This window comes from Haliaeetus albicilla, chromosome 19 (genome assembly GCF_947461875.1).
Source record: "Haliaeetus albicilla chromosome 19, bHalAlb1.1, whole genome shotgun sequence".
Taxonomy (NCBI): domain Eukaryota; kingdom Metazoa; phylum Chordata; class Aves; order Accipitriformes; family Accipitridae; genus Haliaeetus; species Haliaeetus albicilla.
Window position 1 is genome coordinate 18,817,470 of NC_091501.1, and position 25,116 is coordinate 18,842,585.

The 25,116-nt window shown below is 35.1% G+C and overlaps 1 protein-coding gene across 23 annotated transcripts in view; it reads left to right on the top strand.

The window, feature by feature from the left end:
- Positions 1 to 25,116, top strand: part of C2CD5 (C2 calcium dependent domain containing 5) — a 70,609-nt gene that overhangs the window by 26,245 nt on the left and 19,248 nt on the right. For 14 of the 23 annotated variants that reach the window (XM_069806628.1, XM_069806623.1, XM_069806621.1 and 11 more), the window contains 7 exons: positions 402 to 510; positions 14,566 to 14,680; positions 17,241 to 17,336; positions 19,117 to 19,308; positions 22,174 to 22,360; positions 23,391 to 23,555; positions 23,889 to 24,029. In XM_069806628.1, coding sequence (XP_069662729.1) covers positions 402 to 510; positions 14,566 to 14,680; positions 17,241 to 17,336; positions 19,117 to 19,308; positions 22,174 to 22,360; positions 23,391 to 23,555; positions 23,889 to 24,029 — 1,005 coding nt within the window. Of the gene's footprint in view, positions 1 to 401; positions 511 to 2,353; positions 2,420 to 14,565; positions 14,681 to 17,240; positions 17,430 to 19,116; positions 19,309 to 22,173; positions 22,361 to 23,390; positions 23,556 to 23,888; positions 24,030 to 25,116 lie in introns of all 23 variants that reach the window. The other 9 variants (XM_069806614.1, XM_069806611.1, XM_069806613.1 and 6 more) reach the window with 3 other exon arrangements.

Genomic DNA, 25,116 nt, shown 5'->3' on the forward strand with positions numbered 1-25,116 from the left:
GTTGTAACAATAAGACCTAAAAAATGGAGAAAAATGTTCCTTTATTTTTGTATCAGCTAATGAAATTAGAATTATGTTACTTAGCTGCCATTCTGAAAGTGGACCAATAGAGGCTTTGTTAACACAAATGTGTAAAGTTTTGATTATTTATTAATATTGTGCCAAGATACAACTCTATGGGGGAAAAGTATTCTTTCATTGTATAATACCTCTGCTTTTACTATACTATTTGTATATGAAGACATAGGGTAACGTAGTGCTTAGTAAGCCTGAAGGACATGTTTGGCCTAATGTAACTGCTTTGCTTGTATTTCAGGGATATTATCAATTCACTGCATGTTTATTGGCAATCAGCAGTGGTTGGTAAGCAGTCATTTGATGTTTGTTTTTAATCATAACAGGAATTTCCATTTTTTACCTTGACGACCTTTCCACCAGGCTTTCTTGTCCATGTTGGTGGTGTTGTCAGTGCACGGTCTGTGAAGCTCCTGGATCGCATTCACAATCCTGGTATGTTAACACAAGAACAACTTCCTTGCTCAAGTCCAGTCATAATAGTCATGTAATGCTAATCTTTATAACTTTATAACATAACAGTGTTTGAATAGATACTAAACTATTCTAACAATGTATATTAAAAGCAGTATTTTTCAGACAATCATTTAAGCTTGAAAAATTAGTCACTCAGGGGGTGTGTTTTTAGTGAGTAACTTTTCAGCAAGTTAATGAAATAATTAAGTACTTTGAATCCAGTAACCTTGCACTAAAAACTGTCTTTCAATTACTGAGGGTTTAATTATTTTTTTTACCGCTTTTTAATATCAAAACTTGGTGCACATTTTCCTTTCAAACAAAATAAGATGAAATACTTGATCTTAACTATGAATGTTTTCTAATTTTCAGCTCCTTCAAATCCTTAAGGACTAATGACTACAGTTTAGCTCAATACATGTTTTTAACCTCTTTTGATAAAACCTTTACAGCTTTGTTTCTGTTCTTAAAAACATATACTGAACAGTACTTTAAGATTTTTATTTAATAATTACCTGGGAACCCCAGTACTAGAACATGTGTATTTTGCATGTCCTAGTTCTGACATCAGAATTAAGTGACTTTTGATTCTGAAGACTTTGTTGTTATATTCACTGAGACAAACTGAGGAATACTGTGTAAAAACTTGGCGTTAACAGCGTACTTAAAAATGCAGACAGAGGAGAGGAAAAAATAGCACCTGTAGTGGTTTTGCATGCACTAGTCAGGAGTAATAAAACAAAGTTTGTGCAAATGCATCTTTAAAAGCAATTTAAAATTTAAAAAAAAAAAAAAGTCTTTTTCCTTTTCTTCTTGCTGTGGCCCAAGGCAGGTAATTCTGTAAGCAGGTAGGTTGTTGCTGATCTAAAGATTCAGTCAGCTGACAACATGAAATAAAATCCGAGACGTAATTTGAATTAAACTCCCCCTACTTTAAGGGATTTTTAAAAGCATACGAGTACACAATATTGTTCTTTGTTCCCTATTGTTAAGATTTATTTACATGGTGGAGGGAAGATTAAGAGAAATGTCAAAGTATTATTTATATGCGAGTCCTCCCTTTCTTTGCCACAAAGTTGTCTTAGGCGACTGTATTTTCAACAGATTTCTGATACAGGTCATTTTTATGCAAAATTTACTGTGTGATAAATTTACTTAAGACAAAATGAAAAAAAACCTCAAATTTGCTCAAAAGTTTTTTTTAAAACTGATTTCTTGCATTATGCACCCCTTTCTTTTTACCAGCTGACTGAAAGCAGGATAAGAATTAAGAGAAGATAGAGATGCATATTTGCACAACTAAGTGGCTCTTTGCAGTGTTTTTGTGGGACTTGCAGATTGCTCCTGACAAGTGAATGTAAGATGCATGATACTTTGAACTCAGTATATTGCAAAACAATGAAAACAAAAAGGGGAATGAAGGCACATGGCTATGGGAGGGGAGGCGAAGAAGTAGAAAAAAAAATTCTGATATAGTGATAATTGTACTAAGCATTTGAGTCAAGTCTGTAAAATATTGAAGGAAACAAACTGGCAAGTGAATAAACAGGAAAATGTAGAAGAGGAAAGAACATTTGAAGGTGTATTGAGAATTTATCAATAAGAGAATAATTGCTATATACTGTACACTTTGATCACGCCTAGTGCCAGATTGCTATAGCATGCTCCTTTTTTCCCTTTCTATTTCAGCCTCTTATTAACTCTGCTGTCTGTGTCTTTCCAGTTCCTGTGGAGTGGTGTTGTCAATTGTGTTCTTGTTGGTAGTTTTTTTTCACTATTCTGCTCCTATAACTGATCTACTAATTTGCTGTTTTGAACTCAGCCTTTGTCGGAATTATGGGTAACACAAGATCATACAAACTGCTAGACTGGAATAGTTTCAATTCAGGTATTTTACTAGTCATTCAGTACTACATATGCTGACAGAAATTATGGCAGCTCAGTGAAGTTCTTAGAAATGCTGTAGGATATTTAGGTTAATGCTTCAAATTTAAATCTGTTTAATTATCAAATGCCTAAATGTCTTGTTTTAATGTTGTTAAAGGCTTTCTTTAAAATCTCAAAACATTGTTTTAGTATAAAATAGCATTGCTAAGAATAGTATCAATCTGGAAAGCTGAATGTTCAGATGATTATTTTGTAGTAGCTTTCAGCTCAGTGTCCATGAAGCAAGTAATTTAGGGAAAGAGAATAGATTATTATTTATACAGTTGGGATCACGTCAGCTGTGAATTAATTTATTTTTTTTTAAATAATTTTTTTTGTTCTTATTTGGTTTGATTTGGGTGGGGGCTGTTGGTTAGGGTTTTTTTTTTTTTTTTTGCATGAGCTTGCACCTCTTCAAGGGTGGCTGTACTTCTGTTAATTTCAGGAAATTGATGAATGTGTTTGTTCTAAATAATAGTTATAAAAATTGTCTGAGAGAATGGAAAATAGACAAAGAGGACTGTCTGTTTAAAGAGAAGGGTTGTATGTAGCCCAGGATTTGTTGGTTCATAAATCTTGTATTGTAAAATGCAATCAGCTTGCAGGACTTAGGGCATAATTATTTGAACTTTTTAATCACTTTAACATCTAACTTGAAAAAAGCCCCATTATTCTATTTTGTTATGCAGATTTATGGATCAAAGCATGTAACTTCTTTATACAGCTGCAGAGAGAATGGATGAATTGATGATGCAGTCTACATAGAGTACTGGTATCTTAGGGGGAGAAATAAAGACTATCTGGCCCCCCCCCCCCCCCTTTTCCTCTGGAAATTTAGCATGCTTTGGAAGAAGGCAGGCATAACTTCTCTGCATATAATATCCAAGCCAGCAGACCTTGCCAAACTTTGTTTTTAAAGCTGGCACAGTAAAAAGGTATAAAGCTGACCTCTGGGGGTTTGTTTCCCCTGGGAACAAGCTTTTCGTCTTGGTACTTCACTGTTGCAGTGCAGCTCTCTGTCATGTTCTAAATTTCAGGTTAAATTATGTATATACATTTTTCAGTTTACAAATAGTTCAATAATAGCTAGTGCCTAAAACTATTGGCTCATTTTTGTATCCTTGTTCCTTGCTAGAATAAGTGTCCTGTAATATTATAATTATGGGGGTTTCTGGTTTTGTTGGTTTTATTTGCTTGTTCTAAAGTGATAATAATCTAAAATAAATTTCACTTTCTGTGTGAAAGCAGTATTATTAAATTCTCAAATCTGTTACTGGTATAGCATAGTCTGATCCAAGATGTTAAAAATGTGTCAAAATTTTTCATCTTGTATGCGACCTTGAAAGGTTTGAATTAATTGTTGCTTCTTCAACATAGTGGTAGGATGTTACCATGGAAGAGTTTTATGAGAATAACAGAGTAATTGAGTTATGTGCAGACACTAAACTTACCTTGAGCTAGGCTACAAAGTGATCCAAAATGTAAGCCTAGGAAGTTAAGGGGAAGTCATTAATTCATTTCTTGACAGTAATTTTAGAGTTAATACCTTGCTGAGAACTGTATTTGTGTTGCCTTGAGATGTGTCAGCAGCTCTGTAGTAACAGTCTTGATTAATCCTACTAGTAGGGACTGAGCAGTTTATGCTTACAGTCCTGGAAGTATGTTTCTTTTGCAGTGCTAGGTGTGTTCCTGAACGAAGAAGAAAGGAGGAAGGGAGTAAATCAGTTGTTGCATATCATGTGTGATGGATAGTAGAGTTGCAGATTACATACAAGTTAACTCTGTTTTAGGAATAATGAATATGCTGTGCAGATCTGTTGTTATTGAGAAACCAAAGGAGAAGATTTCTATTCATTTCCACCTTCTAGAGCTTTATTGCCAACACTGTCATTGCTGGCTAATACTTGGTCTGAAGGAGAGCAGGGATTTATACAGCTTAAGGAAAACAATACTACATCTTTGCATTACATTCATGTTAGCAAGAGCGTGATCAGAAGCAGAAGTAGGCTAACATTATTTTCCTTTTTGAAAATGTTCAGGCTTCATTTAAGCCTGCTAGTAACCTGTTTAGTAACTCTTTTTTTTTTGCCAATGGCAGGGAGGTTTGTTTAATTAAAGTGTGAGATACAACAGGACCATCTGATGGTGGTGAAAAGTCAGAGATTTGAAGATGCTTGAAAATCAAACATGGAAGTAAAGAATGACTTTATTTCATGAATAGAAAAGAAGCTACTTAAATATCTGGGAGTTGCATATAGTTCAATGACAAAATCATTTAAATGCTTGTAAAATTACAAAAAGATGATCAAGATGAATCTGCAAGATAAAAGTAGAGAGACAAGAGCGCAAGTTCATAGAAAAGAGGGGACAATGCAGTGGAAGAAATAGTCTGGTGCTGTCTCTGAAAAAGGATGTTAAAGATGTACTATAAATATAAAAACATGAAAGTAATCCTGGATCCGTAAGACTGGATCTTTGTTAAAGTTTCTTCCTGAGGTTAAATAGAGGGAAGAAAGGTTCCTTAGGAAATGCAAGAAACTTGTTGAATAAAGACTGCTTTTACATATGGCTGTTTAACGCCACTAATATATACAGTGTTCTCGCGTAATTATGTTTTTAAACGCATCATTCAGGGAGCTGCTTCAGCAGTGATTCTTCAGTTCCAGTAGTCAGAAACATGGAAGGAGAAAAGATCGTTAATAAAATTCCTAAGGGTCTCCTGAGCTCCTTGTGTGATATCCAGACTTGCTGTTGGAATGTGAAATTCTCCAGAACTCTAGTTTTGTATATGAGGAAATGCAGGAGGAAAGCTTGAATATGTTCTGGTTCTGTAACTGAATGCTTTTCTTTCACAGAAATACAAACATGCAGTGAATGTGCAAATGACATTTCATACTGCTATCTGGGGTGTAAATGTGGCATACTTGTAAGAACACAGTAGAAAATGTCAGAATGTTTTTGTTAGTGTCTGATGTGGCTATCCCTCAGAACTAGCAGAAAACAACATTTTAAGCTTGACCTCTCACCTTTTTCTTGGAGGATTTCCAGGTTGACTTCTTGTACATCAGTGTGTGTTGATATGATAATGGGAGGTTAAGGCAGCTGTCAGAGGCTTTTCTGAACAGAGCGAGGGGTTGCAATGTTTTTCAGTAATATTTTACTCTACTTTTCTGCAACCCTTCCAGAGGGGTGAATATTCCTAAATGGTTTTTATGGTTAATGTGAATGGTGTTTGAATATTATTTTTTGAAGCAGATGCACCCTTATATTAATGAAATAATTTTCTTTGGGACTGTTTATTGTTTTTCTTTTGGAGAGTTCTGAGTAGCTACTTATGTAACTGAACAAAGGGTGATCACTGTCAGTGAGTATAGAATAGTATTCCTATGTTCTGTTAGAGATTAATTAATTAATAATCTTGGCATTTAAAGTCTTTGTTTTAGAATTCCTTGCCTAATAGTAAGTAATGCTATTTAATCTGTTCATGCTGATTTAAAAGTCTCCCTGAAATTTGGCTAATAGTGTGAAAGCCATCATAGACTTTTCACTGCACAAATGCTCCAATAAAGCTGTTGCTTATTGTGCCACTACAGTTTGGTTTTGAATTGATAGTACATGAGAGAGACAACCTTGGTTTTGTGGAAGAGTGTTATTCTATTATCTTCATACAATTTCCTTCATGGATTACAATGAGGTTTTTCAGCCTTAGAATATGTCACTCTGTGGTTGCAAAGGTATAGTTGTAGAACTTCTTGCCTGGCTCAAAACATATTATTGTTAGTAGAAAACTACAATTATACTAGTTGAAAGGACACCTTCCTAACTACTACATAATTACAGGTAAACAGGTCCTTGTAAAATGTCCACTGGCAGTATTGTAGGAAGATGGCTGATAACACAAGTTCTGACTGACCGAAACAGGATTATAGAAATAACTCTGGTTAAATGTCAATGGATAAGATCATTATCTGAGCTGAATTAGGCACAAGAGATTTTCCTTCTAAGTGCTAAGACTGAAGTTCCTCAATATGCTATGTTTCTTACAAAGAAATACCATAGTTTTTGTCTTTTTTTCTTTTTTTTTTTTTCCTGGTTCAGTTTGTACTTTGGGTTCTGTTAGTGCAATTTTTCTTTGACCTTTTGCACTAATATTTTCAGTGGTTTTTATAAGTTTTGACTTTTTGGTGTCTCTTAATGCAGTCTCATTGAGGTCCTGAACTCACCCCAAAAGGCACTGTAGGAAAGGCTCCCTGGATCTACAAGTTGAGAGGCTTCTCTCACTAGTTTGTCTTAAAACAAAATAAACAGTTGTGAGTGGATAGAAATAATGAATGCAGAGGTTCTGTGAATGTAACAAGTAAAAGCCTGAGGAGTGTAAAGAATGAATAGGAAATAGAGAGGCAAGTATCGTTTTGTGCCAAATAATGCTGTCCCATTTCTGCAGTTGTGCAGTGAGGTAGATAGTCTGCGTGGCAGTCAGCAAGAAAGCGTCAGTCCTGTCTGTGAACATATATCTGTGTTTATGGAGAAATTAATTTTTTTCTGTATAAAATTCTGTATGTTTCTTTCAAGGACTGTGTTAGATAAATTAGTATTATTGTTGCTTGTTTTAAGGTTCCAGCTACTTTGGCTTGTTTAAAGCTTTAAAATCACACTTGTAGTTCATTTTGTGACACTAGTTACAAAATGGATGAAATGTGGTTTAAGAAGACGTGGCTTGTTATAGCATAGTGTCTCCAGCTTTGGGTAATAGCCCCTTTGTTGCTGACATATGAAGATGTCCTTTGAAGATTGCTCATGTTTTAAAATAGGTTGTGTTTATTGTGCCAAGATGATAAAGCAACAGAGAGATAAAAGATAGAATAACTAGTTTCTTTATTACCTAGCAGCTCTTCAAAGTGGCAGACCTTGCCCTTGTTACTGTAATAGAATCAATTAAAACAGGTCCCTAGACCTTCTTTAGTGTCCCACTTATCTTATGATTAGAGGAACCTTATACACAGCTGTGAGGACTTCACCATTATAGGATGAATGGCTGATCAAAATAATAACTAAAAGCTGGAATGACAAAGATACATATTTAGGCCTGGCACACTGATTTTCCAGAGACAAATTAATTTCTGATATTTAACATTTTATGTTCAGATACTACTTTTGAACTTTTATAATTCTAAGGAAGTATGGTGAAGTTTAAACCTCTATTTTTAAGTGTTATCATAATGGTTTAATTTTAGGTTTAATATTTAATATGTACACACATAAATACTCTGAACATCTTTTTTTCTTCAGATGTTGTATCTTTTGATTTTATTTTATTTTTAAAAATTTTATTTAAGTTGTATCACATGGTAGTTTCCTTTAGTGATAAATTATTACAGCAGTTTTTTGTATTATTGCATGATTTTTTATTTTTATTTTTTAAGATGATACTTTTTTGCAGCTTGTGCTGTTCCTATCAGACCTTCATCTATGATTAAAAGCAAAAGTTACAGGATGTATTACTATTCTGGCTGTGTAGTTAATGCTTGTTGGTACTTGCAGCAGATTTTGTTGAACCAGTTTATGGAAAACTATTGCCACAAAGATTACTTTTAATACTTAGAAAAGGTTAAATTATGCTGTAGTTTGTCGAAGTGATTCTTGCATGTTTATTCCTAAGATCAATTAAAAGTATAACTTGCAATATGTGGCTGATAGACAAAGTGTAGAACAGTGGAGGTTTGCTTTTTTCAGTGTGAAGCTCCAAGTAGTTGTATGCTTGCTTTTTTTTTTTTTTTTTTTTTAAATCTGGGACATTCTGTTTAGATTTACAAAGTTGAATTAGTTTGGATCACAGATGGTATGCCACAGTGGACTGTATAAAATACTTGTGTGTAGTGATGTCAGTCATAAGGCTTACAAGATGCTAATCTTTAGGTATCTCAGCATTTAAACTGTTCCAAGAAATATTTACTTGAGATGAGGAACAAATGCAGGGAGACATCTCAAGGCTTGCTGTTGGGGATGTTGAGAATATAAAGTTGCTCAGGAATATGGCTGAGCAAGCTGATTGGAAGTTAAAGTAGGATTCCAAAAGCCAAACTTTGAAGTAGGATTTTTATAATTCCCTTTTAGGGGTGAGATAGGTAAAAACATCTCTTGATCCATTTTAAAATTCCTTAATGGAGGTATAATTCCATATGTTTCTGTCTAAATTACAAACACATTCACCCATATCAGAGATATAGAAGCTATGGAGATTCTGTTAATTCTGTTTCATATTTAAAGTAACTTTTTTTTTTTTGGTAAGAAAAAAAGAGCATTCTCTAGCTTCCTAGCAGTAATACAGGTATTTTTCTGAAACTCAGAATATAAGAAAAGAATTCAGGAGTTTTGATGGGAATGTTACTAAGGGACACTTTGCTGCTTGGTATTAAAACTAACACTACTCAATAGTGAGCTGCCACTAAAAGGAGTGGTGCTGCTTTTCTGTATGATTCCTACCATGTGCTCTTGCAGTCTTCTGGTGGTCATGTAGTGATTTGGCCTGACCAACCCAATAGAAAACAAGCCCTGCAAATGAATGGTTTTCTGTTCAATCAGCCAGCTGAAATATCTCATCCTGTAAATGCATGAAAGCTGGATGTGATTTTAATCCTAAACATTCTTAAAATTATTTCTTCAGTAATTTAATTTCTTCAACAACCAGACTTAGACCTGCTTTTTTGCTCATTCAGCAGTTTGGGCTTGAGAACTGAGATATGTGCTCTCTGACCTCATCTGGCAGAACAGCACTGATTCAATATTATTCTCCAGGCTGGATGCTTTGTCTGTAGTTTAACTTTTGTAGGAGTAAGTGTACCTGTTCTCTTTGGTGGTATGGTTGCACTGCTTTCTGCTGTTTTAGTGTATCTTAGTTTTCATTTGATAAATTCCAATAATCTACTTCCTCAAGTTTTCATTTTCACATCTTTTAGTCTTAAGGGTGAATATAGGGAGTAATTTTTAAAAAAGGATGGGGTGGCTTTGAAGATCTTTGGAAAGTTTTAGGTTGATCTGCTGTAGGCTTAGTTATTTGCTACCCAAATTTTGTGTTTAAACTTTACAGACAAGAGGATTTGGCTTTTTGTACACTCCCTTATGAAATATTTTAGAAAGATGATGGGAAATTTCAATATTTATGGGATAACCAGAGAGGATTAAATTAAACTTCAGGGTCCAGGGAAGGGTGCTTGTAAACCTAACAAAGGTGTCTCTTGAAAAAAAAACCTACAAAAAAATCCCCAACTTTTTTCTGTATAAGCTGATTAATAGGTTTTAATAAAGAAGATAAAAGAATAAGAGGGTAAGGAAGGTGTGGGTAATGGCTCTGCCTAGTGAAAGACTCAGATTGAATTTGAAAGAATATTACTGATGCCTCCGTTGCCATTTTGGAGACAACAGAACAATGAGTCATTTCTAGATTGTGAAAACTTTAATAGTATGATTGTCATCCTCATTTCAGAATGTTGCATTAGAAATGTAAATATTTACTGAATTATACAATATTGAAATAGGTTGAAATTAATCATACAGTTCCTGTTTCAGAATAATTGTCTCAGGATGTCTAGGGATTCAGCTTTAATTACAGTAACTCTTGAGTATCATCTGTGTAATCAAGAGTCCATTCTTCTTAATATTTCTTCAGTTTTTAAAAATCTGTATGGACCTAGCATAATGCAGATTCTGGCTAATTCTTGAAAGGCCCTGTACAAGTGAACCTCTAGCAAATAACTTTGGAGAGGTGTTGCTTCTTATGAATCAGAAAGTATTGATAGTGTCCAGGGTTGTCTCCAGGTGAAAGATTTGGACAGGATGTTGTCCCATTGACAATACAGCCTCATAGAAGTCAACCTGGTATTTTAAAGGAAAGAGATAGGTGAATGGGTGGTGGGTAGAACTGACTCAAACATGTAGGGCACAAAATAAATACAGTGCTGTTTGTATCTTCTAAAGCTGTTTAATAAAATGCTTGGAAAGTTTCAGCTGGAGGAGGTTTGAGTTGGCACGATTTTTATAGAATACTGTACTGTTGACAACATTGTTTCTCAGGTCTTCAGCTCTAGAAACAGTGTGCTTTGCTTCCACTTCGTTATAAATATCATGCCAATTTTGAAACATTAATAAAAGTAGGTTTAATATTCAGTCTTTGGTTTCCAATAAAGGGTGCGTAATAGCAGTGTAATTTTTGCAGATTTTTTTGCTTAAAGTTGTAGATAAACCTTGCTATAAACTACTTGGTAGATTTGCTAGAAAAGCTTGTGATTGAGTGCTATGTATGCTTGCCTTTTTGCTTCCACCTAGAATCCAGGGCCATTACTTTCTGTAACCATTTCAGTGAGCTGCCATAGTTTTCAGTCTGTACTGTCACCTGATCCAAGCATGCGCCAAAATACCCACCGTTTCTGGCTACTGTCTGCTGAATCTGCTTTGCAAACCCTTAGTTCTTAAGCTTTTGCCTTAGCAAAAAACAACAACAGACACTCTTATGGAGTGTACTGGACACATGCCATCCTGCTTCCCTAACTCCTCTAATTGTTTATGTAAATCCTTAGCTTTACTAAACTTGTAAATGCTACAATGGCATCCCCATGTGAAATTGTGTGGCTCATGTGTCAAAAAAGGCTGCTTGTGAAAATATTTGTCAGAAGAATATGAATGCTACACATTGCACTGCATTCAGTGTTTTGTATCAATTTATTATTGCAATGTCGTGGTGTTTGATTTTAATTGTAGACAATCATTTTGTGTTTTAATATGCAAAGGTAAGTTCAAGTAAACTAAATGTACAGTATTTATATATAAACATACTGTCGTATTTTTGGCCTCTTCCTGGAAGAAAAAAATACTTACTTAAATGTCTTAAGCAGAGGACCCAGTCGTCTTTACAAACACTTGTTTATGCATGACTCGTATAGAAATTTTTGAACTTGTGCAATAAGAATTTGTTGGATTTTTTTGAAAGATATTGGGCCTGATCCTGTTAACACTGAAGACAATGGCTGGAAAATTGTTCTTATCTCTAATAAGAATGAAAATGATCCATTATATTACTGTAGTTAATAGTTTTGTTAATTCTGATGTTGAACAGATTTTCAGAGTAAAGGGTTAAATATTTTTTAGCAAGACATAGCATTGAGCAACCTAACAACAATATGTGCTTTCCATTATGATAAGGCGTTCTTGTAGGTAAGTTAGGTGAGAAAATTGTGCTAACGCTCTTAGGTATATGTTTCTAAACTTTAATTTAAACTATAAATTTTTGTGGAGGAAAGTTAAAAGTTTGCATAGAGTTTGGGACCCGTCACTATTTCTACCTTTTCTGTTCCCTTTAAGCATATATGTTCCCTTTCAGCATTTCATTCTGTTTCAGTTTTACTGTGGCTACATACCTTATCAGTATCATATTCTTGTTTGTAATCTTATTCTTTATTCCACAGCACTTCCCCTGCTCATCCCCCGTCGCTTTGCCTGTTGCTCACTTTCAGCTCCTTCATCATGACTTCACATTTTCTTGCACTTCTTGTCATAGAAAGGTCTTTGATAACAAGTAGAAGCAGTTTTTGCCAAATGGTACCTAAAGGTGTGAAGAGAAAAGTGATGATTTAGTAAAATTGGCTTTTTTGTCTTTGTTTATGTCTGGAAAAAGATTAATTCTCCTTTGTAGGTGTTTTTCTGTGAAGTACAAAAATTTGTGTGGCTGTTCAGTCAGTGTTTATAGCCAGCTGTCTGTGATCAAGTCTAATTGAGCAAGAATTGTTCTGCATAGTCAGTGAACCACTTTTCTTACAAACACTTTTCTGTTAGAGAGAGAAACGCACATTGGTAAGTGATCTTGTCCATGATTGGATGGGGAAGGAGGAATTGTTCCCAAGATCCATGTCCATTCCACCATACAGAGTTAGTGATAACATTTACAGAGCGTGCTTGTGGTCTCGCATCTCCCATACAGCTCCCCATTTTGTCAGATCATGTAGCCATTGCCTTAAGATGGATTTCCAAAGTTGCTGTGTTCGTGTACCACTACTGCCATTACCTGGTGGCAGCAATCACAGCCTCTGTTCAGACAGAGATGCACACGCAAAAGAGAAGACATTTCACCTCCCACTTTCCTTTATGTGTACCACAAATGGTTCTCATAGCTGAGCTTGGGAACTCCAACCCTATAATGTGATGGATTATTTCTGCATGATTCTCAGCTGTTGAAAGCTGAAGAGTGTGAGACTTTGCTAGCAGGTACTCCAACCATCTGAGTCAGGATTACTGTGTGTCATCTTGAGCATTTGATTTTCCAGTTAGTTAAAGTGTTTTAAACGATGTTTTCACCTTGATAGACAGCGAAGTGCAGTGCCTTGAGATTCTACTAGTAATGCATTGAAACATGTTGAAGGTGAACTCGGATGTAATGGAACATGATTGATACAGTCAATGAAAATCCTTAGCCTGTTTTGTGTCTTGATGTGTATATTTTTGTCTTGATTATGTAGAACCTTCCTAAGAACTATAACTGTAGGATTTTTTTCTGTTCAGTGTTCATTTCTTAAAGCAAAGGTTGGATAAACTTCAGTCTGGATACCCAAGGCTAGTCAGTACACAAGCGTTAACATCTGAAGTTAGGTATAGTTGAATATACATACCTTTGTGCTCTTTTTTGATCATAAGTTCGTTTTAGAAAGCTGAAAGTCTAGTTCTAAACGAAAAGTTGAGGTAAATTCATGAATGAATACATTTTGCCGTACAATATTTTTGTTTCAGTAAATTTCAGAATCTGTGTATATCTGCATCTTTCATTTTTGTTTGTCATGTTGTCAGAGAACCTAGTGTATGATATAGGGTTGTCATACACTATATTTATAAATATCCCTATTAGTACAAAATTGGTTCCCAATGAATCTCAGGTTTTGACATTGATATTCTAAATTATGATTCAGCAAGGAGATCTCAATGGCTAGAAGTTTGTATCTGTGCAAAGTTCAGTTGATTTCGGGGAAATTGTATAAGAATCTGTCTACTCAGAACCCTTTGTAGCATCTGAGTGCCTATATTGTTTGTTATTGTTTTTCCCCTTATTTTATGTATCAACAATTAACGTAGTTTTCAACTAAGTTTATTGGTACAGGTAAGCCATTTTGAAAGAAGAAACAGTTGACAAACTCTAATTGTAAATGGCAATACTTGTTGACTTCATATGTAAAAAGCTTGCGAGAAGAGCTTTAGTTCTGGGAAACTAATTGCTGAGCAGTTAAAATAAATGGATTGCATAAACCTATTCTAGTAGCACTCTTTTTTTCAGTTTTTATGTAGTATGCAAGAAAAACAGGTAGGATATGTTTCAACATAAAATCTGAAAGACAGTAAAGGTAATTACAATCTATTGGGGGGAGAGGGTGGAGAAAAAAGGTGTGGTTGTGAGGATATTGAAGCAGAAGAACATTGACAAATACATAGCCAGCATATATCTTGTACTTCTTAATGTTGTTAATGTAGAAGTAGTTGCAAACACCTATGGGTTCTCAAAGTTAGAAGTCTGAAATAAGGACCACAGAGTGGTGTGTTTGGCTAGTGATACGGTCTTGAACAAATATTTTAAAAATCTGGTCAACAGAGAGAACTGCTTGCAGTAGGAAAAACTGTTGAGGTTATTTCAAAGATGGCAAGTGTATACTGAAGTAAAATGTTACTTTATTACTACAAATACTGTTTCATTACTACTAGCTTTTCAATATTGCAGAGTATCTGTGATGCTTTGTTGCAAGTTACATGTTGTTCTCATGTTGTTGGAAACTGACAGTATGGTCTTCAAGTGGGTAGAGATTGGAACAGTATCTACAGTATTTTGGTGTTATCTGTCATATGGATAACAACAAGAATGCAGTAATTTGTCAGAACCTGTTCGCATGGGTGATAAACAAGAAAATTAATGAAAAAGCCCTGTTAGCGTTTGCTTGAAGTGTGATAGCTAGGAAATAAAAAGTGTCCAGATACAGCAAAACACTTGAATATGAAAAATTCAACTTTGCAGATTAATTGCATGAAGCTTTATGTTGACATAGTGCAGAGTAGTGAACTGATTTATACTTTGTCTTTCAGATGAACCAGAGACACGAGATGCATGGTGGGCAGAAATCAGACAAGAAATAAAATCCCATGCCAAGGCATTGGGTTGTCATGCTGTAGTGGGCTACAGTGAATCAACTAGCATTTGGTAAATCATGATGATGATTTAATTTTCAAAATGCCACAGAATATTTATTTCGTCTTCAGTGGATTAAAAATGATGAACTGTTTCAACACAGCTGTTGGTACTGTCTAGTATATCTACTTTGGAGAGTTTGTTAAAGTAACTTTCTGAGATTTCAGTCTTGTGTGTTTTATTTTGGTTTGGTTTTTTTTTTTTATAGTATGTTTTGGTTTGGGTTTTAAGATCTTTTTTTTTCTAATGAACATTACACTTTTTATTTAACAAAAAAATTTAAAACCTACATATTTCCTTTTGTAGTAACAATACTAATTTATCTCTGAAGTTTTCTAAACCTAATCTCCCTAAATAGTTAAGACTCTTCCTAGAAGTATATGTACTGCAGTTTCATTATTGGGTAACAACTGGCAGACCAGTACTTAAACAGTAAACTTCAAACTTAAGGCACAAGTTCTTTACTAGGAATGAATTAACTGTGAGTTAAAGGAGAATATGCTGCCTGATAGATCTAGAATACTTTAGGTGTAAAAATTCTGTATTTCTTTCTGGAAAACGCATGTCATTATTTTTATCTTTCAGTAGTGTTTAACATAGTAAACCACAGCTCTGCAGTAGTCTTTGTGAGGTTGAATTCCCCAGCCCTGCATCCTATTCAGGTCAAAACTCCAGTGTCTTACTGTATTCCATTTGGCTAAGAAAATTCCAATCTTGTGTATTTTGGTGGCTTAATAACAAACTTTGTGAGAGGCTTGGAGATTGGGAGAAATGGTTTGGGATTCATCTAATTACTCGTTTCTCTCTGGCCCAGGAAAGGTTGTATCTCTTTCTAGCTCCAGAAGGGCATCTATGAAGAGCTCCTCCTGGGGCCACGTGTGTCTGACTGGTATCAAACAGAAAAGTACTCTGGCTCGCTAGTTGTTTTGAAATGATTTAGGAAGGTAACTGAAGCAAACTCAGACATCTGAATTTATTTTCTGTCAAGCTGGTTTTGCCTAAATACTTTAAAGAAAAAGTGCTAAAGCTTTGCTTTGTTAAAGAGAGAAGTTGGAAACAGAACTTTCATTTTACTTTGCAATTGATAAGTTGAAGAAAGAAATACAGAGTTATACAGTGCTTTCATGAGTGCACACCATCTGTTGGTAAAGTAAAGTAGTAAGATAATCAGAAATGATCAGTCTGAAAGCCACAGCGTTGATTGCTTGACATCTGTTGCTCCTTCACATTTATTGCTTCACTGCTGGTAAAAAACACCACCACCAAATATATTGCTCTTTCACAAAACTTGAAAACAATTCTTGGAAGTCAGGTGCTTGTGCTAGTAGAGTAGGAAAACAGGAGAACTTACTTTACAGACAGGGCATGGTTTGTATTCCTTATGCTGTCTTGGCTGGTTATGTCCTGTCTTGCTTGGTGTATTAAAGACCATATTTACTTCAGAATTGCAATGTGCAAGTTTCCATTGCTGAGGGATGAACTTGCATTAAAAAATGGAAAATTTATTCCTTCAGCTGTCAGTCTCCTTGTAAGAAGCATTAATATTTTGTATTCTTTTTTTTCTACTTTAACTATGAGGAAAGACTATACAGAGTATAGACAGGCAGTCAGTTACTGGGTTATTTCACACTTTCATTTTTCTTAAAGAGTTTAATGTAATAGTATTTGATCATTGATAGAATTTAGATTTCCCATGCTTACTTGCCAGTTCAGCTTCATTCCATTCTTAAAGGGCAAGGCTCTGTCTGTAAGTACTGGTCTGCCAGACATGATAGATATGAAAAATTATTCTGGAAAGAGAAACAACAAATGAAAAAGGCATATGGGCATATGTATCATTCTAGAAAATGTGGCAAAGCTTTTCTCTGTATTTTTTCCAATAGAGTATTTTAAGTACTGGATGTTAAGAGATTTGTTTCTTATTTAACAATTTCAGAAATACTAAAAGCTCTATGATCATAATTTGCATTTCTGAGAGCTTTAACTGCTAAATCATGAATATGGTCAGTTACTTTATATGCTATATGTACTATTATTTGTAGTTGTTCATAGTCAAATTATTACTGTTTTGCTACTTTTTATCCTCCAAGAAGCACCCTTGTAAGTGTTGTGTTGTAACTTCATTTTGAGAGTGAGTGTTTGTAAGATGATGAGACTCTCAACTTCCATTTTACTTTGGTAAACAATTATGCCTTGTTTTGTTTTGTTTTTTAAATGTTTGTTTGCTTTTGTTGGTTGGCTGGATTTCTTTTGCATTATTAACCATAGTATTGAAAACCATACTTAAACCTGGTTAGCCTTTGTGATGTTACAGCATATTATTTATAACATAGGGCATAGCTCTTTAGTCTTTCTGTTCAATCCTTCTGCATCTCTTACTTTATACAATGGTTTAAATATCAGAAGAGGATTGTTTGTGAGATTTAACGGATAAAATTGTACAAATATACAAAATTAGTAGTTACATTGAATTTATTGAGACTTTTGTACCAGCCTTTTAATCTAATAGTTTTAAGCAAAAGTAGCACTAAGTAGTAGGAATTCACTTTGTTGTAATTCTTTTCTCTTATAGTGAAGAGGTCTGTATTTTGTCCGCGTCTGGCACAGCAGCTGTACTGAACCCTAGGTTTCTTCAGGATGGCACCATGGAAGGCTGTTTGGAACAAAGGTTGTCATGGCAGCCTGGCTTCTTTTCCATAGGGTCAGAGAAGGGAGAGGTTGATTTTTTTCCTCAGAGCCAAGATAGTTCTTCTCTATTAGGGTAGGTTACAGTGTTACAGTGCAGGATGCGGGACCAACCACTTTACTGCTTTTCACTAACAACAACAACAACAGAAGTAATGGAACTCTGCACCAAATTAGATATTCTGTTTTTATTTCTAACAGTCTGAATAAGGTAACACATTTGACTACTAACCACAGATCATAACTCAGTTTTTTTTTTCCTTTGCCGCTCCTCAGGTATCTTTCTCAACTTTGTATCACACTATAAAAAATGACAGATGTGTGATAAATTACATAAGCCAAAAACTGCTGTGGTTGTAATATGTGTATATATGCTCTCTATATACTATTTAAGAGCTGTATGGGAGATAAAATAGCTTGGTTGTAAAACAAAGATAGTGCCAGATTTTTACAAAAGATATATGTTTTAGTTGAAGTTTATGAACAAAATCATGAAACAGAAGGAAAAACATGAAGTTTCCCTTTGTTTCTGCTCTTGCAAATAAAATCTGAAAAATGAGTATTGACAAACAGTTATTTTTAGGAAAAGATAATTAGATTAACTAATGCATATTGGTAATTTATTACGTGTTTGTCAGGATAGTCATCAAATATTTCAGGGGGTTATTGTAGTAGTAAGTAAGGCTATTTATTACACCTTAGCACTTGCTTTACTTTTTCCATAATAACCCTGCCATCATAGTATTATTTATTATTCTTTTACTTTGTTAGCAGGAGGCCATTATCTTCTTGTGTAGATAGACTTTTGAAAACTGTAGCCAGAACAAAAATAATTTGTTTCCGTATTCACTATATGATGGAGAGAAAGAAATGTCATGTTCATAATATGAAGAAAATTGCATTTTTATCAAAATATGTATTTGGGTGCTACTAAGAGTCTTGGCATAGATGGGAAATGCCAAAGGAAGGTAAAACAACTAAACGGACAAAGCCTATGTTTGAGACAATACATTTGCCAAAATCTATGATAACTAATGTTCTAAATCTGTCAGATTTGCTTAGGCATCTCTTCAAAATTCACTGGGAAGAATTGTTTATGTGAAACAGAATAAATTTGCGGTGATGCAGTTAGCCTGTGCTTTCCCTGTTCATATTTTTAGAGTGGTTATTCCTGGGTATTTCTTATGGGGGAATGGGACTAAGTGTTCTAAGTGAATAACAAGTTTTACCTAATACCTTATCTTAGGAAATAATCTTGCTATTCTTCTTACAATGTTTATATATATTGTGCTGCTTCTCGGTAGGATGGTTGGTTTGTTGTTCATGTTCTGCTCATTAGGTTTGTGTAGGTTTTTGGACACAACCCATGTAAAAGAGGCTTTTCATTGTATTTGGTACAGCAAATTCCCTGTACAACTGTTGTACCATGGACTACATTTAGAAATCATAGTGCCTAAAGCCAGCTCAGTAATGTTTTAGGTTTATATAAATTGTTGGTCATTGTATGTACTTTTTCTTGATCCCTGCATAACAAGTTTCAATGCAAGTTTTATTTATAGCGTTTTAGCTAGTAGTGTGCAGCCTAATTTTATTCTTCTAATTAATAAAATGCAATACTTGTCTCATTGGTATAATGAAGCAGAGTATAGCTGCAGTGTATGATTTAAGTAGCTATCTGTAGGTGTTTATACAAATGTGCGCGTATTGATCATTGTTAATAAGATGCAGATGTTTTAAGTATATTCTCCATAATGTATTTTTAGGATTGAAGAAGCTTCACCACCAGGTTGTGGATTTTGCCATATACCATATGATGAATTGAACATGCCATTCCCTGCTCACCTCACTTATTGTTACAACTGCAGGAAGCAAAAAGTTCCTGATGTCCTTTTCACCACAATTGATCTTCCTGTAGAGGCAGTAGTTATTGGGAAGGGATGTCTTATTCAAGCCAGGTATCTATCAAAATGTTTTCTTAGTAAAGTTTTGGAGATCTTTGAAAGAGTTCCTGTTGCTAAAATCCAGTATGTCATCAAACCTTAAATTTTTATGGTGAATTGCTAGGAGTTAATGACAGTGTATTAGGGTACAGGAGGATGACAGCCTTCTCTTCCCCCTCTGTTACGTGTCTTGTCTGTTGATGGACATCTGGTAACTTACCCATGTTGATGGGCATTTGGTAAACGTTCTGCCTTTTTTTTTTTTTTTTTTTTTTTTTTTTTTAAATGCATGTGGGAATTGCTGTATTTTGTCTGCCTGGATGTAAGAGTTTTCATGTTTTAACTTACTGTTTGGGACTGCTGACGTGGTCAGGTACAGCTATTGCACTGGAAACTCAATGAACTGTTTAAGTCAGTTGTGTTAATTCTGTGCTGATGTCTGTAACTGAACATTATCTCTGTAGAATTGTGTCCAGTTTATGTTGTGGTCTTTGAATTTGAATTTGGAAAAGGGAATAAGGTGGTTTACAGTGGGAAAGAAGGAAGGCTTAGCTATGTACAGTTTGTATGGGTGGTCAACTACATGGATAAATACCTGGTTGGATGGTAGGGCTGAGAGGGTAGTGGTTTATGGTTTGTAACCTACCTGGATGGCTGTGACAAGTATAATACAGTCTGCAGTGGGATCTGTCCTGTTGAATATCTTGATGACATGAAGGGAATGATGGTCTGCATTCTGTTCAAGTTTGCCAGTTACACCACAATGAGTGGGACCAGACAGTATGATCCGTGTCCAGTTCTGTCCTCCTCTGAGAGTAAGATGGACACCAGAAAACTAGAGCAAGTTCAGTGGAGGGCCACCAAGGGAGTAAGGAGCACCGGCCCTATGAAGAGGAGCTGCGGGTGCTGGAGAGAGGAAGGATTCAGGGGGACCTGATAGCAGCCTGCCAGTACCTATAAGGAGGTTATGGAGCATATGTAGCCAGGGTCTTCACAGTGCTGCACAGTGGGAGAGTGACACACAATAGGCCTGAGTTGAAGCAAGAGAGATTCAGCGTGGATGTAAGGAAAAACTACTTACCAGTGAGGACAGTCAGGCAGTGGAGCAGATTGTCTAGGAGGCTGTGCAGTCTCCATCTTTGGGGAATTTTCAAGACCTGACTGGATAAAGGTCTGAGTATCCTACTCTGAGCTTAGAGATGACCTTGCTTTGTCTCTACAGGAGGTTGGACTGAAGACTACCTGAAGACCTTTCTTACCTGAGTTCTTTTTATGATACTATGATTATCATTCTCTGACTTCTGCTACAGCAGAGTTACTTGAGCTACTGTAGAGATGTGTTCTGTGCTCCTCCTTTGGTATTTTCCGTATTACTAAGCTCTGTGTTTAGCGCCATTGTGGAAATTGACTTTGTGTCACACGGAGGTCCCTGGTCTGTCTCTGCACACTTGCAGGTCTCCCATTTTCTCTAGAGTGATTCCTCAAACACTCCCACCCCCCAAAAAAGAAGAAAGAAAAAGACTTGAAGCTATAGTTAGAAAGATTTTGAGGTGAACTTGATATGATTGGTTAAATTACTGTTTCCTGTATGATGTAATAAATGTGGTCTTTAGAAGAAAGTATTGTCTGTTCCTATCATTAAAACATACAGTTGTGCTCTTTTTGAACAAAAATTTGTCACTGAAAGTAGGCAGTCATTACAGTGCTGTGGGGTTTGAATTTCATCTTATGGGACTAAACCCAAAGCGTGGAATATGACGTAACGTAATATAGTCAGAGATGGAATTTCTATGTTCTTTCTTTTATTGTTTTAAAATAGGTATTTTTAGCCTGATTAATTGGTTGAGCTGTGAGGGCACTCACTTTTTTATTTATTCCGAAGTGTGCCTTGAATAACTGTATTAATAGGAATTTTAGAAGTTCTACCAGTAGATGTAATTTCCTATGGTTGTACCTGAAGTGTTTAAGAGGTCTGCAGCAACAGAAATAGCTGTTTGCATTTGAGGTCTTACTAGAAGAAAAGCTGAAAATACAAATTTTCAGATAAGACAGTCTCAAGTAGTTCTTTTAAAGAACTGACATTTTATTTTACAGTTGCAGCAATCTAGAAGAATGTACCTCATCAGTTCTGAGGCTTAATTGAAGAGGGCTGCAGTAACTGTCCCTTGAAATAATCTAGGGCGGGGAGGGGGGGGGAGATGTTTAACAAATACCAGACAACTTGCAATAGCAAAAAAGTTGTGTCTGTCTTCAGGATTTGCTTTGACAAAAGTGAGCAGGGCAAATTTTTAACAGTCACTGCTATTTGATAGGAGTGTTAATATATTTAGCAGAATAGCTAGTAGATGGTTATCTGGAATCTGTAGAAAACTTCTTTACCTTGCATAGTTATTAGGTGCTATCAGACTATTATGACAGAGAGCCTGTGTGATGCATGTTGTTTCTGATAAGTCCTTAAGCATGTTTTAAGAAAGGAGCCATGACTTCATTCAGTGCTTTACAAAGATACAATATTTGTAATTTTTGTGTTCTGCTTTGATAGGGAATATTTTTGAATGTTGCTGAAGGTTATGTATTGTTCTGTTTTATAAATTTACTTTTTATGTTACCTATTTTTATTTTTAATATAAATACACAGATTCCTATTAAAAATGAAAATAAAGTGTTACTTACTGAGACTCAGTGTCTCAGTCTGCCTTGATCTTCCTGATGAGAATTTAATATTTTACAGGGTTCTAAAATAAGTTAAAAAGAAACTGATTGTATTAGGTTATACAATGAGGGGAAAAAAATTCAAAATAGCCTGTGATTGCTTTCAAATTTCAACAGTCCATTAAAACTGTTTATCTGCTGATGTCATGTACTGTTTTGTGTTGTTAGGTTATGCCGACTAAAGAAGAAAGCTCAAGCTGAAGCAAATGCAACATCTATCAGTAATCTCTTGCCATTTATGGAATATGAAGTGCACACCCAACTGATGAATAAACTTAAGCTGAGAGGGATGAATGCTCTGTTTGGGCTGAGAATTCAGATCACTGTGGGTGAAAATATGCTAATGGGATTGGCAGTAAGTACCGTTTTAATCTTGGGATTCTTTTGCTTTCTTACAGTATTTTTTCAGGACACAAAGACATACAAGTGTTGTGGAATTTAGAGTAACTAGAAATTTTAAAATGTCATTTTAAGAATAAATGAAGTGATGCAAAGGAACGAGGTGTCTAATTGTTGACAAATCAGGACAGACTGTCTTTCAGCACCAGAAAAAGAAGATTCGAATTTCTTGAAACTCTGTTAGAGGACAAGATTATTAGAAAGGGGATGAGAGGAAAAGAAATTTTAAATGGTTTAATGGCATAAATCACAGAAAAATGATTGTGTTCTTTAAAGCTCCTGTCAAAGAGATCCCTGTTCCTCAGTTACATTACAGTTCCATGACAAATAAGGTTAATCAAGTATCTCAGTAAATCTTTTGGTTAGCTACCAACAAGAGGTTTGTTACCTCTTCTTTGATGGCACTGAAGAAATAAATGATAGATTGGAAGTTTCTTAGAGATAGTCAAGAAACGTTCATTAACAGTATTTTCTAATCTCATTCTGTCACGTGGGGTTAGAGTAGTTGGAAGTATGCTGCTTCTTCCTGCATCACCTTAAGAGGATGCTTGGGTAATATTGACTGGCTTACATGTTCTTTTATCTGAACTGATGATCTGTTTTCTGTAAATAGAAATGGGATTGTCACAACTTCACTGATACTGTAAATGGTTTGGCCAAGTTTTAAGTCCTTGCAACCATCACTTGCCTATACAAAATATACTAGGACAGAGGTTTTAATTCATACTTTGTTTGGAACTTTTAGGTAAGTTAAGAGCTCCACCATGGAAAAGACCCATGAGAAGGAGAGAGTTTATTAAAAGAATGGTGCTTTTTTTTCATAAGTGAACAGGAGAGAGATACCCATTTATTATGGGAAGAGATCATGCTGTAACGTGCACATCATAATGCTGTCCATTATAGCATAAGCATTATGGAACATTTTATATGAAAATATTGGAAGTACATGCTTATGTAATTGTCATTTTTCTTAATGACTTTTTAAGTCTGCAACAGGTGTGTATCTAGCAGCTTTGCCAACACCTGGTGGTATTCAGATTGCTGGGAAGACTCCAAATGATGGCACCTATGAGCAGCATATATCTCACATGCAAAAGAAAATAAATGATACGATAGCAAAAAACAAGGAACTTTATGAGATTAATCCTCCAGTAAGTAAAGCTTTTATATTCTTAAAAATAAAGTGTTCTGAGTCAAACAGATATATACCATGTATATCCATGAATTCTTAATGACTGAATCATTCAGAACATAAGTTGTTTTTTAATAGATACATAGATTCTTCTCACTATATTTTGGGAACCTACTGGAATTTTCAGATCTCTTAAGCCACATATCCCAATCAGTTTGTACTTATTTAGATTTATTTCTCAGTAAAATTATTTTCAGACTGTTTTGATTCTCAGAACTCTTAACAAATTGCTTATAATTGAAATTATTTCTAAGCTACATAGAACAACTGTTAATTTTTATGTCGTTTTTAGGAGCTACCTGAAGAAATCATTGGGTCTCCCATTCCAGAGCCAAGACAACGTTCCAGGTTATTAAGATCTCAGTCAGAAAGCTCTGATGAAGTTACAGAGCTAGACCTTTCACATGGGAAGAAGGATGCTTTTGTATTGGAGGTGATAAATGTTTTCAGTACTCGTTTTCATACTTTTCTTTTCCTGAAATGTATATTAAAAAAACGAGAAAAGTTTTCTTACTTATCTCTAAAGACAGTTATTAAATTGTGTATAAATTTTTCCATTTTATATCAGTAGGAGATGTTAAGTATTGGATTTTCCATTGTCTCTCTTTTTCTTATTCTATTTTGCTGTTCTATTTCTATTAAAGCATAGCTAGAATATGCCTATTATGCCAATATCTGGAAAAAAAAAGATGGCCCAGCTATTCATGAACGTGTAGCAATATCTAGAGTAATAACTCAGAGCTGTTAAGAAATGCCCTTCTGCCTACTTCAAGCAGCAGTCATGACTGATCCAAAACTTAGATGTATTTTTATAAACATTGAGGTTCTGTGTTGTCACACTTTATATTTAGCAAAGAAAAAGCTTGTATATTCTTCCTGTTTCAAAGCTCTTTTTGTTACAGTTGGATATTCAGAATTACTAGTTTCCAGAACTGCTAGTATTCAAAGCATTCAAAAAAATGCATGTGTCAAGAGAGCACATAGAAGACGACTTCCTTTTCTGAATTTCAGTTGATGCTTTTCAGAGTTCAAGAATTTACAACTTCAGACAATACCTTCCAATTCGTTCTACAGCTACAGCTAGAAACAAGAATGCCGCCTATAGACAGAGAACATAGATTTCTTTTACCTCTCTATTCACTAAAATTCAAAGATGTGATTTTAACATTGTACAGTTTTGAAGGAAAGGAGCCAAGTATTAAAGAAGGCTAGAGTTCTGATCATCATCTTGTAGGTACAGGTATTACACATACCTGTCTTAGACTAAGAAAAAGAAAACAATTTAATTAAATTACAGCCTGTAATTGCAGCCTAAGGTACATTCAAGACTTTATGTTAATCTTCACAAAACACCATCTTCATAGAAAATAATCTGGAAGAAAGGTTGTAGATAGCGAGAATGAGAACATGCTGTAACAGCAGTTCACTTGAAAACAGAGGTAAGAAAGGAGAGTGAAAAAATAACAGGTTGGGAGAGGCTGGTATAATAAATTGAGATTGGTTGGTGCTTCTGCTCTTTG